We start from the raw sequence: 16,169 nt of genomic DNA on the forward strand, positions 1-16,169 counted from the left end.
TGATAACGTGTCCCTACAAACTTAGTGATATTATTAGTTGTATATATATATGTTAAAAATAAAACAGATTGTTAATTTTTCATAGTGAGAAAGCATTATAATATCCATTAACAGTGCAAAAATTCAAACGGTTAAAAAGATACGTTCGGATGTAACTGAGTGTCAAGTAGTTCTAGAAAGATGTTTGCAGCCATTTTGAAAATGGTATTCGTCTGTGATGATTGATAAAATGCCTAAAAGCTGTTGGTAATTGGGGTAAGGTAAGACTTGGTACCACTTCTTATTGCTTTTAAAATAGTGCGCTTATTCGGCATATATTACAGACAGTAAACATAAATTTAATAATGTGTGTAATTACACACGCCGCCATTTTGCATTTCATAAATTCGTAAGGCATAGATAAGATAGACTTGTATCTACAACTAAAATGTCATCTTTGGTTGGTAATTTGTTGTTTAAACCACGTGTAACATGGTTCTGTCAGATCTGCGTTTTAAGTTTAAGAATTTTAAGATCATTGGTTTGGTTAACCAAAAACTTACGATATTGTGTCGTTCTTAGGTTAGTAACTACCTACTTATTTTGTGCCATGTTTACGATTTCCGGTAAATGAAAGTAACAAATGTTTAATATGTTTAACTACACATTACCAGCATATTTACGAGGGAATAATATTAAAAACAGTTTGGTGAAAGATGTTGTAAATGTAAAGTTAATATGGCTTGAGGCGTTCATGAGTTGTTTAATTTGGACATTGATGTGTGTCAAATCAAATTCCATAAAATACCGGCAGTCCGGCACTGACGAGTAAAACTAAAGCTTCTCTCAGATTAACTAAATTGTATGGTTTTTATTTACTATAGGTAAGTAAATATTTTTAATAAACGCGTAGTGATGAAATTCGATGTAGAATTGATCGAGTTTTTCTGTTCGTTTCGATCGAGTATTTTTGACGGCGGCCATCTTAAGAGGATGCTTATGACTTATGACTCATTAGCAATGAGAATGAGGCAGTGACAGTGACGTTTGTATGCATCGAGAGCAGAAGGCAATTTATGATACATACTAACTTTTTCTAATCTTTGTTCACACTTGATCTTTTATAAGTAAATTAATGAAATCCATTTTTGATGTGTTTGCTTTGAAACGTTAATACATATACCTATTTATTCAGTATTATTTATATATACGTTAACGAACTGCAAAATTGTGTCTGATTTTCAGTCCCTGAATGACCGCGCAGGCCGCGAGTGGTGCAGTTGGCAATTTATTATGGAATTATAATAACGGAAGGTAAGCTAGTTCCTACATTGGCATGTGATTGAACAAAAACTTAAAAAAGCCCCCTCCAGAGTCCAGACTATGTGCGTGAATCGCGGAATTCGCGGCGCGACTTTGTGGAGTGAACATATCGCGACGTTGACGAGTATGACTCCACACTCGCACAACTTCACGGCGATTTCGGCAAGATGGCGGAAAAGCATCAGCTGATCGAGTTTAACGTGATTTAGCTGTTTTTCCATTTTGTTTTGTTGTAAAACCGTAGAATATAGCTGCTTAATACAATATAATTAATATCTATCTTGCCACAGAGGAGCCCAAATAGTGTGTAATATGGAGTCTTGTAAGTTCGCGCTTCGCGTCTCCTTTGACGCCGGCCGAAAAACCAACAAAAAACTGGGAACAATCTGCGAAATCGACGCCACACACGTTCGCGCCGTGATTCGCCCGCGTGGACTGTGGAGGGCCCTGAAAAACACAAAGCGAAGCTTATTAGTGTTGTGGACGCAAAAATTTAATTGGCTTGCCGATCCCACTGGATTCGAACACTCAAACCATAAATCTAAAATTGGTGATTAAATTGTGTACGTGTGGACGCCTTTGAGTATATACCCAAAGGTGGACGCTAGATGAGATTCACGCCAATTTAATTTGTGATCATTTTGTCCTGTCTGGACACCCACTTACCGTCTAAAGGCCTGTACTCACATTGCAACAAATCGCATGCGATTAATTGAATTCGTTTAACCTACTAGCCGGCTAACTCTGCGCAGACTTTGTAGCAACAAAGTGTGGAAATAAATAAACGTCATTTTCGTAGGAATTTGACGTTTATGTCGGCATTTCCAGACTGTTAAAATCAACCGAGTAATGAAAAAACCGAGTATCGGGTTTAACCGTTGGTTTTTAACCGATGTATACTCTGATTTGTAATTAAATTCCAAAAAACTAACCTCACTCAGACACAGAATAACTAATAGTACTACCGTACTCAGATCCTTTTTCTTTCGTAATAATGGAAAATATGTAAAGAAGTAAACTCAAATTTCCCTTTTGCATACTCTAGCATTTAAAATAAATATAGATGTATCCTTTTAGCTTTGTTTAGTTTCTTAAAACATACGGAAAAGAGAAAAAGTGAGGTTAGATTATTGGAATTTAATTATAAATCAGTTTAAAACCGGGTTCGGTTTCGGTTAAAAACCGCGGTTTTGAATTTTTTAATCTAGGTATCAAATCAATAATTTACGATCTCATTTAAGGTAAGTGTATATTATGTGGTAACCTGATCTAGAAAGAGACAGTAAAATGGGTTGTCAAAGTCAAAGCTTGAGATTAAAAACTCACAGATTATACATATATGAATACCTAAACCGATTTTGGAAAGATTTTATTTAGATTTTTTTATAACACGTCGGTGGCGAACAAGCATACGGCCGTCCTGATGGTAATCAGTACCGTAGCCTATGGACGCCTGCAACACCAACCACAGAGATCTTACATACAGATTGGTCCCATTATTATCATAATCTTTGGTGTGATAATGGAATCCATGGAAAACTTAACATTTTTTAGGCATGAATATAGCGAGTTTTATATTTTCATAAAAAAATCGAACATTTGAACTCAAAAAGCGTCTTTGATGAAGTGGCCCCGTTGATGAAGATCAGAACGGAACTCTTTATCTCCTTGACTTATTTGACTTAATGTCTAGATGGGCCAGAGGGCGTCCACTGTGCGCCTGCGCCGATATCTTGATCGGTCGTGAGCTTCGTGTTTGAGTTCGCTCCAAGTCTTCCCAATAGCCTACGCCTCTGCAATCATGAGCCTACCTGATGGGCCAGCGTGTTGAGAGGGTAGTGGTGTCGGATGGCTTATGGCGCGGCGCGGCGGGATGGCGATGGGATGGCTACGGTGTCGGTTTTTTATCCGCACAACAAAGGTAGTGCGCCAGCGATGGTGCGAACGCATCTACACGTGGCCCATTCCATAGTGCGTGCTCTCAACCATCACATGGCCATCTCGCTGGTTCAGCGCTGGGCCATCATGTATAGGAGCCATTAGCATTCTGCTTGGGATAGTCTGCTCCATGACAATGTATGATTAATACAAATAAAGAATATGAATATAAATATGAATATCATCGCTCAGTCGCACGTTCCAGCAAGCAATTCGTATCCATGCTTTCATGCCAAAGGTCGTCGTATTTTGATCGGTCCGGTTTTGCACTGTTTCGTTTGATTTAATCAGTGAGTTTCGGGACTTTCGGGTAAACGAGTGATTAGCCCAATGGTGGGGCTGCCACCTTGGAGCAGCCGTTAGGCATACTCAATTTTGTTTCGGGTATCCTCCCTAGTGAGTCGGTTCTTCTTTACGACGCAGAAGATTCACCTTTCGCCCTGCACCCTGCATCCTCAGCTCTGCTACAACACAAATGTAGCGGTCGCGCTCCGGCGCGGTTGCAGCAGTTTTCAGAGGGATTCCCCCCTTGGGACTCCTAACTCCTTAACGACGTTTATGTAACTGTATACATGATTAGCGAACAAACACTGTGTGATCTTTTTTCTGGAACGCACTTCGTTCATTTCATAAATCTACACTCGTATTTAGCCTTTCATAATGTAGCAGACACATAAACTTATATTAAATGTCTTTCTGTAATGATTTAGTGTCACCAATGTACAGTCAGTAATACTAATAACTTAGCACCATTAATACAAACTTCTATGCAGGGGGAGTACTATACATACTCATACTCATACTCATTTAATCATTGCTTTGTGTGTACAAAAAGATCTTAAGATTATTATTATGTTTCAACACAACCCTGTAGGGGCACTGCAATAAAATTACAAACTAATCAGCTACTTAAATTATTAAATACTTATGTTTACATGTAATGGCCTGCCGTATACATATAAGGGTGGCAGAGAGGACGACACGAGTAAATATTAAGCATTATCGCAGGAGTCCAGATATTCCTTTACAGAGTAGAATGCTTTGTCTACGAGGAATGCCTTTAAATTCTTCAGAAACTTATAATTATTTAGCTCATTTTTAACATGGTTAGGTAGCTTATTAAAAATTCTAATTGACATCGGGTAGGGACCATTTTTATGAATAACTAATTTTGAGGAGGTTTGTGTCAAATTATTTTTGAAGCGAGATTCGAATCGTCGGGGCATATCTCCAAGTTTCGAATATAAATCAGGGTGCGCTTTTACAAATTTACACAATTCGAAAATATATATGCAGGGTACCGTGAGAATTCCAAGATTTCTAAAGTGTGGCTTACTACTATCGGGTAGTGTAATATTTGCTAAGATACGGATGCATTTCTTTTGTAAAATTAGTAAATCTTCTGCGTTTGTACTGTTTCCCCATAAAATTATGGCATAGCGAAGCCATGCCTGGGCAAAAGCATAGTAAGCTGTTAGCGCTGTTTGTAAGTCTGTGGTCTTTTTTAATTGTCCCAAGGCGTAAATAAATTGGCTAAGTTTGGTTTTAATTTTTTCTATGTGGTCTTTCCAATTCAAGTGAGAGTCGATCGTTATGCCGAGAAGTGGGAAGGAGGGCACGCATTCTATTTTGTTATTTTGGAATTCAAAATTTATGTCTAGCTCTTGTTTTTGGTGAGGCCTGAAATGCATAAGTTTTGTTTTTGAAAAATTAATTTCTAGATTGTGGTCATATATCTGCAGCTGACTGTACACGTACAGTCACGCTTCGTGATTGTTGAGCCATTTAATTAGTGGTTCTAGCTAGCTAAACTGGACATTCCATAGCGTTAGTATTGTACAACCACTTTAATTAGGACCCTAGAGATTACTCGGTTTTTAACCGATTTTCGGTTTCGAGTTCGAGTTTAACCGAAGCAAAACCGATACTCGGTTATCGGTTATTTTGCATTCTCTACTGTTAACATGTGCAGAGATAGCTCGGACTGACTTAAGTACAGCCTTACAAGAAAATGTAGAAATTAAATTAATTGGAACTAAAAACGAACCATAATGGCAACACCGCTGGCCCTATCACAAAAAACTATACAAGTGTACAAGTCGACAATAATGTTGTAGATAATGTGTTACTGTAGCACAAATTATTACATATATATCAGATCTACAAGTTTACAATCTACAAAAAAATCACACAATAACGCGTAACACAACGCGTACCTGCAGAGGGCCTCTACTCTTCTTCTCTTACTCTATCTTTCTCTTTTACTCCTTTGTAGGCGTAATTAGAGTGACAGAGAAAGACGCCCGCAATTTACGAACTTCGATTTATGCGGGTATAGCCCAGACGCACTTGTTTGCATCATATGTTGCCTGTTAAAGCTCTGTGGCGCCCGCAAGAAACATTCTACAATTTTTTGAACTAGTAATATTATGTACTAGTAATGCAGTCACATCAGAACGATGAATCATTTTAATTATTATGATGCGTCTATGGGCCGTAGAGTCCGGTTCAGAGGGCCTACCGCGAACCACGTTCGACGTGTTGCCTCTCTGTCGCATTTGTAAATTCGTTGGTAAGTGTGACAGGAAGGCAACTAGGGCATGCAGTACCGCCGTACCGGTCCCGGTACCAAGAATTTCATTTTCCGGTTCTGGGCATGGCCGGAAATAAACGAATATACGGGAATATATTTATTATTGCCCGTATGAACAAGGACAGGTGGGCCAAAAGGATAATTTTATGGAAGGGACCTGCAGGCAAGAGACCCAGAGGCAGACCTGCGGAGAGATGGCTCGATGAGATTTTAAAAGCAGCATGAGAAAATTGGACAGATAAAGCGAATGACAGATCTATGTGGAGAAAAATGGAGGAGGCCTTTACTCTATGAAGAGGTCCTTGATAAAAATGTTATTATTATTTATGTTATTTATTCACTTTAATCACAATACAATTGTAAATCAAATTATTATTAAGGAAATAAAGAGGCTTCTGCGAGCCCTTTGAAAACCTCTAACTAGCCTGCAAGTGTCACTATGACAGTGACAGTTGTTTGTTTACATTAATTTCGTGAAAAAAAAATCAGACTACTTAATGGTAATATTGGTAATGGAATCACCATGAACAAGGAGACATAGCATGTATAATAAATAACTCAAGGTCATATTGGTCAAGGTGTATTGAATTTCCAGCGGAGTGTTCGCAGTGTGCAGATGCGATTTGCACCAATACTGGGCACAGATTAGTCATTGATAGACTGTACTATTCTATTATTAAAATCCTAAGCCGGTCAGCTGAAATCAGCTATGATGCAAAAAAATCTCGTCATGGGCGTAGGAAAATAATAGGATGGAATAGACATGTAAAGGAGGCTCACGGGCGGGCGCGACTTAGTTTTCAGGAATGGGTATTACACGGATGACCTAGAAATGGTAATGTGTTTGACAAAATGTGTGAAACCAGAAAGCTCTTTAAGTCTAAGTTGAAATGGTGCCAGGATAACGAAGAACAAAGAAAAATGGATATCTTAACGACTAGGCACTCAACTAAGGACTTCAAGGGCTTCTGGAATCATACAAAGAGGCTGGGAACTGGGGCGTGCGTGCCTGCAAGTGTGGAAGGGCAATGTGAGCCTAAGTGTATAGCGGAGCTCTTTAAAGAGCATTTTCTCAAAAATGGACGGCAAAGTCGTCGTTGCCGGTTAAAAAGTAGGTCGCAAAGTGCGTAGTTTATGGTCAGTCAAAAAATTAAAAAGTTAAAAACATTGCAGTCTCGATCAATGTTGCATACAAATTCCATTATTTGTCGAGTAACAAACTTTTTAAAAGTTGAAGTTGCCATATCAAATGAAGGCATAGGTCCATTAAACAGCCAAACAGATGATCAGTACTTATTATTATAATGTTGGTACCGCGACTATTTAGGTGTCTCAAATAGGTTGGCGTATTTTCAGCAGAAAAACACACTTCCATTTTTAATTTAAAAAAATAAAACGGCGGCAAAGCAAATCTTATTACTTTTTTCTGTGAAAATATATACATAAGAACGTTGCTTCTGTAAAATATTTCTATTATATTTGCATTTATTGCGCCATTTTTGAGAAAAGCACTATATATGACTCGGCTGGAAGGCTACTTGCTGGCTTCGGATTCAATTAAACGGATCCTCAGCCAGTAAGTAGCTACTTCCGAGCCTCGACAATAATATACTATTTAAGGTGGAGTCTCCTTTGGGCGTAATGCCATCAGAGTCGTCCAGCACTGAGGCTGTGGTGGGGGGTGCGTCGTACACACTTGTGAGTGCCAAGCAAGTAGCTACAGTGATTGGAGACATGAGTAGAGGAAAGTCACCTGGTCACGACAGCCTCAGTGTTGAACACCTGCGGTTCGCTGGTGCGCATCTGCCTAGGGTGTTGGCGATGTTTTTCAACCTGTGTGTTAGCCATATTTACCTTCATCAGGAGCTTATGAAGACCATAGTGGTACCGATACCAAAAAACAAGACGGGTGATGCCTCCGACAAAAATAATTATGGGCCCATTTCGTTGGCAACCATAGTGGCGAAGGTTATGGACCGTCTGCTTGATCTTCAATTTGCGCGTCATATACACCTGAACGAGGCGCAATTCGGTTTTTGGCCATGGCTCTCTACGGAAACAGCAATTTTGCGGCTCAAGCACACGGTTCAATACTATACTACGCGAAATACGCCGATATACGCATGTTTTTTGGATTTGTCGAAGGCATTTGACCTTGTTTCGTACAATATCTTATGGGATAAGCTCTTGAGGGAGACGTCTGCACCCAGAGAGATGGTCTACCTTATGAAATATTGGTACCAGAACCAGAACAACAGTGTATGATGGGCCGGATCATACTCAAAGGAGTACAGGTTGGAATGCGGCGTGAGACAGGGTGGTCTGACGTCTCCGCGGCTTTTCAATATGTACGTCAACAACCTGATTGAGGAGCTCAGCAGAGCCGGCATTGGGTTCTCAGTTAGTGGTAAAATAATGAACAATATCAGTTACGCTGACGACATGGCTCTGCTGAGCCCTTCGATCGGGGCCCTCGAGACTCTGATCGGAATTTGTGAAAGGTACGCGGAGGCCCACGGTCTCAGATACAAGTCAAAGAAAAGTGAGCTACTCTTGTTTAAGGCGGGTACAAAAAAGCCGATGTACATACCACCACTAAAACTTGGAGGAGTTGAGTTGAAAACTGTCACTCAGTTTAAGTATCTGGGGCACTGGGTCACCGAGGACCTCACTGATGACCTTGACGTGGAGCGGGAGCGTAGGGCATTAGCGGTGAGAAGCCACATGTTGGCTCGCAGGTTTGCACGTTGTACGGGGAGTGTCAAAATAACTCTTTTTAGGGCATTTTGTCACTCTTTTTATGCGTGCAGCCTGTGGGTCAAGTGTACGCAGAGATCCCTTAATGCTTTACGCATTCAGTATAATAACGGTTTCAGAGTGTTGTTGGGGTTGCCTCGATTTTGCAGTGCGTCGGGGATGTTTGCCGAAGCTCGCGTGGATGGCTTCCAAGCCATAATGCGCAAGAGAGTGGCCTCCCTGATGCGCCGTGTTAGGGACAGCCCCAGCAGCCTTCTGAATACTGTTATGGACAGGTTAGATTGTCCAATAGTTAAAAAATGGAATGCCATGCACATGGACAACAGGAGTGCTGTTGGGCTGTTAGTTATTTAAGTAGTAGTTTTAGTTTAATTTAAGTTATTGTAATAATATATATATATATATATATATATATACATATATATAATAATATATATATTACTGTTGTTAGCTAGTGTTTAGTTTTTAAATTTATAAAATGCATATATATGTTAGTATGTAAGGTATTTGTAATATGGGCCTTGTTCCCTGAATAAAAATTATTATAAAAAAAAAAATCCTTACCTCAAATTTTAAAATGAAACTTATTCCATCGCCACAAATTTTTTCGTCCATCTCCATCTATTCTATCGCATGTCGCAATACCGTCGGCCGATTTGGGTATGTATGTGCGTTAGTAAAATTCTACTTTATTTCTAGTACTTAGAGTTCATAGTCTTTTGTGTCATTATTCTTTATGTTTATCTAGAATATTCGATATTCTTAATGCCAAAGAACCTTCGCTACTCAAATTCTACGATGAATGGCAAATAGTCATATCAAAATAGCAAGTTTACAGTCACATACGACTTTTTGTGTTCTTCATGATTCCGTCAAACAATTCCCAAACCAAACATGGTCTAGTAGCTTCATTGATGTAGATATCAAGATAAAAATGAGAGCCCTAAATAAACCTTCAAGAGCGGATATCTCAAAAACAATATAAGATATCGAAAAACGACTTAATAAAACTTGTAAAAAATTAAATCACTTTTCGTAAGTGGCCATGTCGCTCAGACGCATAGTTTCCGAGATATAAACGGGAAACCGAAAAATGGAACCTTCAAACCCCTCTCTCCCCCCCGGCACCAGGGTTACGGCGGCCGGCACAGATTAATAAATAGTTACTACGTCGGCCGGGGACTTTTGATATGTTCACCTCCTAACTAGTCCAAACAAAGTTACGGAGTCAAAAATTGTGTTCCTAGCATTTCCCTCTATACCTTCATATTGCTTGGCCTAATTGGTCTCAGTCTCGGCACCACATGGACTAAAGGGCTTTACAAACTTTGCAATTTATCGAAAGACACCCATAGCACATGAGTGTCAACATGAGGTTCAACAAAAAAGAGTCGTATTTAAAAACACGCGTTATTTAGATTCAATATCGTTTGACAAACAATTTTGGTTACAGGTTAAGTTGCTGATAATGGATCAAGAACCTCAAGTATTTTCTTCAAATATAACACGAAGTTCAAAACCGATGAAAAATGATCTCACTGATCTTTTAAAAGTCGCTCCTGCTCAACCTGCTGAGCAAAAAAAATACGTGAAAAGGAATACTTGCGATTTTATACCGAAAACTGGTAAAACTTATGAACCAAAGAGAAAATCTAAATTTAAGGTTAGTACTGTGAGAGACGTTAGACACTTGTTAGAAAAGGATGTCTACTCTACCTTGCTGGTTGATTTGGAGAAACAGCAAAATGTTTTACTGCGAAAAATTAAAGCTGGGTCCGCTAGAGATGAAAATACAAAAACGATTACTAGAAATATCTTCAAAGCTGATAAACCGGTGTCAAGATCCGCGTGGCAAATGTTAACAAATCTAAACCCAGAAGAATATGCGCATCCTACTCAGTTTGTTTTGTGGAACAGTAAACGCATTCGGCTTAACGGAAGCAGAGGAGGATCGTGTAAGTTCTTGGTTAAATACGATCTAGCAATCAGACAATTCCCGAAAAAAGCCAAATCCTCATTAACACGGAAACCTGTGCTAAAGAGAAAAGGTTTACTGCAAAACTCTTTGAGTGTTAATTTTAAACCTGGGCCACTTAGAAAAAAGATTTTTCTTGATCACTCCTATCAAAAATATCATGTTGGCGGGATAGAGTTACAGAATTTACCAAAACCTGCTCTTGAGATTAATCCAACCGTGGGAAAAACCATAGATCCAACGATATCTCATTTTCTCCAAAACATGCGAAAGGAAGATGGAACAATAACTGAGAAATGGGCTGAGTTTTCAGTTTCCGTTTTGACTACGGTGAAAAACGAAATTGTAGCTCAAATCGAAAGCGAGTGTTGTGTAACATTCGATCTCAATTATAAATGCGACCAACAACGAATATTAATGCGTCGTGATGTAAATAGTGAGATTCCACCGTCACCGCTCGCTAATATTATAGACGATAGTCATTGTTACACACATCAGGATTCAGTTGTAACATCTGAAATTCAAACTTTACTTGATAAAATTATAGATTCTGTAGAAATCAGCTTAGAACAAGACAATATGTACACAGGTGAAGATGAACCCCGAGATGTAAAATCAGAAGAATTTACAAACGTAACAACTGTTATTCAACCTAAAGAAACCCGACTGAAACGCAAATGTGGTGAACTAGAAAGACTAGATGTAACCATTATAAGATTAACAGAAAATGTTGATAGAACATCTCATACGTGCCCTAAAGCATGCTGTAGTATGGGTTGTGTTTGTCCATCATTGGGGTGTGGCTACAATTTTAAAACACACTGTGGCCGAATAGAATGTATGTTTGAATGTAAATGTGATTTCTCAAAGTACAAAGTAGTCGATTCATTTGAACGTGATTGTTCTAATTTATTGCCTGGTTTGCTCAAATTAGACACTGAAATGAGTTCAAAAATGGCTAAGGAGGAACAAAAATTCCATCACACTGTAATTGTTACACCTGAAAACAGTATGTTGTTAAAATCTAAACGCAGAGATTGGAAATCTTCAAGAAAATACGCGGAGTTCTTTAGTAACATGTCCCTAAAAAATGAGTACAAACCCGAAAAAGTAGCAGAACTTGTAATCGAAAAACTAAATTTGCCCAATGTGGAACCATGGTGTATGGTTCATGGTTTATATAAATGTTTTTGTAAATGTATATTTACTGATAGTTCGCTCCCTGAACTAAAAACCGACGAGGTTAAAGAAATTAATGGTGTCAACCAACACAATGACAGCGTAGATCTAACTGATGATGTGGTAAAACCTAATTTAAGAAGCATTAGGGCGCGCATGCCTTCTAATAGGAATATATTTGACAAAAATCCTGTGAAAGACAAAACAATTGAAAGCTTGCCAACAGATCGCGCTCAGCCAGTTGTGCCTTATTATTATTCTAGAAGCGCAAGAGTAAAGGCCTATACAGGGCGAAAATTCACAGATGGATATTATTTTAATGCAAACAGAAAAATTTCGGAAATGGAACAGCACGATAAATCACTTCGCAAAAGATTGGAATACCTTTATCTGTCCAGTACAAATAACAAAGGACAGTTAAATTCAAGTGAGGTTGTGGCATCCGTACCAACTCCTTTGCCAACAAATTCAGTACCTACTGGATCTCTACCCCCCACCCTACCGCCATTGCCACCGCTAACATCAGCCCCGACTATTAAACCAGCCAAGACAACTGAAAAGGCCTTAAATACAAAAATAAACTTGTATACAAACCGATTGCCAGACAAGAGAAAATTAGTTGCGTGGTTAGAAGTGAGTTACAAACAGTACAAACAACGCATCAATAGCGGAATTGTGAAAATCTCGCTTGAACCACCACATCTTGGAAAAATGGCTCTCTATCCATGGGAGTTCATTTTAGGTAGATACCGAGATAGAAAAAATCTGGTTATGATTACAACCAATCTACCTTATCGCATATTCATGGCAGTGGATCCACAAAATCCATTCTTCAGGCATTGCATAAATATAAATGATATCCGCTTTGCCGATTTACCCAAATATCCAGTGACTGTTAAAAATTTGCTTGCGAATGCAAATGATCTAAAAGACAACTTTTGCATATTAAGGGGCTTATCACATTGCTGGGAATTAATTGGTTCTGTCACTAAAGTATGTAATCCGGAAGAAGTCAATGAAAGTATCCAAGTGAGTGACGAAACTGACGAAGAATTAAAAAATAATACTCCGGAAGTGTTGAGTGATTCTGTCCGCGATGATTCGGAAGATTCTAACGCTACGATTTTATCACTCGGCCAATATCGTGAAGAAGAAAATATGAGCTCAGATAAAACAATTGAAGATCATGATACGTCATCAGATGATTCTTCTAGGTGGTTTGTGATGACTGTAGAAAATGACTTTGAGGAGATTCAATTTTACAATAAAGGATTTTTTGTGAAATTGGAAAGTATAATTAAGGCAATTGATGTAGCACGTGCTTCAAAGAAAACAGTAAGGTTGTCTTCTCAAAAATGCGCGGACAATAACACTGGCCCACAATTTGGGATTTATGCTATACCAAACGAAAATGAGCCGTGCGTGTTTGTTGGACCGTATGAAAAAGGCGAACCACTTGGTATAGAGACTGTAAAAAATATGTCCGATATTCGTAAACAAAGGAGAACCAAAGGTGTATGGATTACAACGAAAAAACTCGAAAACTTTAACGTTATTGATGATCCTTTGTCATTCATGCCACCAAGAAATGGCTCAGATACTGAAATGATGACGCTTGCTGGAGATTCTGCGAATACTGATAAAGGTACTGATAGTTTTGTAGCAATGTTAAAAGGCGATAATAAACTCACAGGCCAAAATGCAGAAAAACTAGGTTCAAATAGAACTCATAGCTCAAAAATCTTAAAACCTATTAAAATTTGCAAGACTAACAGTTTTTATCAACTTGCGCCAAATGGAACTCTAAAACAAATATCTTCGCAACACATTAATGAACAGAGTCAAGTATGTATTCCTACTACGATTCAACCAAGGGTGATCAGCGCTCAAGTATGTGCTCCTACTAATATTCAACCTAAGGTGATAAACGCGTCCCTTTTAAAACGGTCTGACTCTGATTACGCGTCTTTATTAAAGACTTCTTCAATACCGAAGAGTATACCCAAACCTACTATATGTCACATCAAGAGAAAAATTGTTACACTTCACAATAAACCGGTCGCTGAAATTGCGCCTCAAATGAAACAATCCAATAGTCCAAAGATAGTAGTAGCACTAAGCTCAAAGGGTGAGTCTACAAAAAAAGAAAAAGGCATGTTTATTCTCAAACCCGAAGAAATAAATAAGAGACTAATGCAGAGTCAAGTGCCTACGAATTTAGAGCATTTAGATGAACAACAGTCTGGATTTGATACTGGGACAGACGCCGTATTGGAAATGGATATAGAAAATTTTCTAGCTACTGCAGAAGAATGTGAAGCTCCAAATGATGATGTATTAATTATTTCTGATGATGAAATGGATGGACGTAGTGGACAGACACTTTGGAAAGACGTGTGGATCGAAAGTAAATCTATTGAAGGCTTAGGTTGGATACGAGGAAGAAGCAATAATCAAGGCTCCGTGAGTTTTGAGTTTCCTGGATTCAACTACACAGAATTCTACAAGCAAGAGGAAGCATTCACTAAGCTCACTCAGTAAGTATTTACTTACCTATGTGTTTTATTATGTAGTCTGCGGCCCTTGCGATACTATGACAAGTTAAGGAGAGATAAATAAAATAAAGAACACGATTCACTGTACATGTTTATACATTTTCAGAGTTTTGTCAAGAAAAATTTACATACCTAAATCTATACATTTGGAATGGCATGTAGTAGAAACAGAAAAGGACCTACGTGCCACGCATATGCTAACACAGGAGGAATTGGGTCCTGATTTTGTAAGTATATTTATAATTGATTTAAAAGCCCGGTAACGATATTGGAGCAAAAATGTAAAATTGATAGATTTAGTCTTTGAAATTATACACGTTTTGTTACGTAATATCTAAATAAGTATTAATTTCTATTAGCACGTTTTCTCATCTTGCCTTTTAATAATGAGGTAGCGAGCGTGCGTCACCGGTAATATATGAAGACAAGGGGCAGTTTTTAAAAATTCATCAAAAATTATGGTGGTGAATTATACAAATTGATGTACAGTTTTAGCAAATGTTGTAGATTGTTTAATTACCAAAATTACGTTAAAATTGAGTCGATTTTCAGAAAAATTGTCCCTTGTTTTGAAGTTATTTCTGGAGAAAATTGATTTCGTCTAACTTTCATTTGCACTACTTCAAAGTCATAATAATAAAAATGTAGTCTGTAAAAGGTGGAGTACAGGATATGTGTAATACAAAATTTCTATTTTTAGCCGTCGAAACTACGAAATTTACAAATAAGAGCGACAAAATCAGTGCTTTACGCGCGTTTACCTAAACGTCCATCAGAAAAAAAACATTACTGATTTATTGGGTCTGTTTTCAAAAAATTGAACTGTGAAACGGCAAGATGAGAAGACGTGCTAATAGAAACCAGTACTTGTTATTTCTATTACGTATCAAAAGGTGTACAATTTCAGCGACTAAATCTATCAATTTTAAATTTTTGCGACTAAAATCTATAACGGGCTCTTGCAGTAGGCCTAACGCCAAAAGCAAGTTGCCAATCAAGGAACAAACAATAACATTGACATTACGCTTCGGTTTTAGAGTAAGTACAGTCAGCTGCAGAGAAAAAAGGCCATCCCCCTGCATACAAATTTCTGTAAATTCAAAAGATAAGATAGGATTCAAAATGACATTGACATTGAACACACAATGAATTCAAAGTCAAAGTCAAGTCAAAGTCAAAATATTTTTTATTCAAATAGGCCTAGCAACAAGCACTTTTAAATTGTCAAGTTTTACAAATATTACCTTAATCTAAATATCAGAGCAATTTATTGATGCAGTTATTATTATTCTTAAAAACATTGAATTATATTTTTATAAAGTTTTGTTTATTAGGTTATGACTAAACGAGGCATACATCACAAACAGGAACTGTTAATCAGTAAGCTATTAAAAAAAGAAATCGCAGACGACAGCGGAGCCAGTAACCCGAGAACTGAGAACGACGTTAGCGACGCTCCTGACAACGAGGAAGAGGTCTGTACCTTTGTTTATTATTAAACAACAACGTTTAATAAATAAGAAAATCAGTAATTTAATAGATAATTTATATTGAGATTTACCTTTTATAATTTCAACTCAGTAGTCTTCGAAATCCCGGGCTTGCGTTACGGTTAAGGAATTAAATTTTAGTACCATTTCGTACCTTGTCACTATAGTAAGAGGTCCCTAGTGACTTTCATATTGATTGTCATTGTCACTGTGACAAGGTACGAATTGGCACGAAAATTTAATTCTTTGACTAGATGTGACCAATAAGTATGTATCTTAACCCTTAAATGCATGATTTTTTCTTTTTGCCTGAAATGAATATATGTGTTACTAATTACTATAGTTTGTTAAAGGATTGTCTCATTTCAATCATAGACAGA

At 37.9% G+C, this 16,169-nt stretch overlaps 2 protein-coding genes across 2 annotated transcripts in view; both read left to right on the forward strand.

The window, feature by feature from the left end:
* Positions 1–16,169, forward strand: part of LOC134741569 (uncharacterized) — a 163,221-nt gene continuing 147,052 nt past the window's right edge. Inside the window, exons 1-4 of the mRNA XM_063674397.1 lie at positions 1–255; positions 10,044–14,281; positions 14,406–14,526; positions 15,634–15,774. Of these exons, the coding sequence (XP_063530467.1) occupies positions 10,059–14,281; positions 14,406–14,526; positions 15,634–15,774 (4,485 nt within the window). The 5' untranslated portion in view covers positions 1–255; positions 10,044–10,058. The remainder of the gene's footprint in view (positions 256–10,043; positions 14,282–14,405; positions 14,527–15,633; positions 15,775–16,169) is intronic.
* Positions 8,180–9,417, forward strand: LOC134741794 (uncharacterized). The gene is made up of 3 exons (XM_063674690.1): positions 8,180–8,571; positions 8,740–8,865; positions 9,339–9,417. Exons 1-3 carry the CDS (start codon positions 8,180–8,182, stop codon positions 9,415–9,417), a joined length of 597 nt encoding a protein of 198 aa, XP_063530760.1.

The sequence above is a fragment of the Cydia strobilella genome, chromosome 5 (assembly GCF_947568885.1).
Source record: "Cydia strobilella chromosome 5, ilCydStro3.1, whole genome shotgun sequence".
NCBI lineage: Eukaryota > Metazoa > Arthropoda > Insecta > Lepidoptera > Tortricidae > Cydia > Cydia strobilella.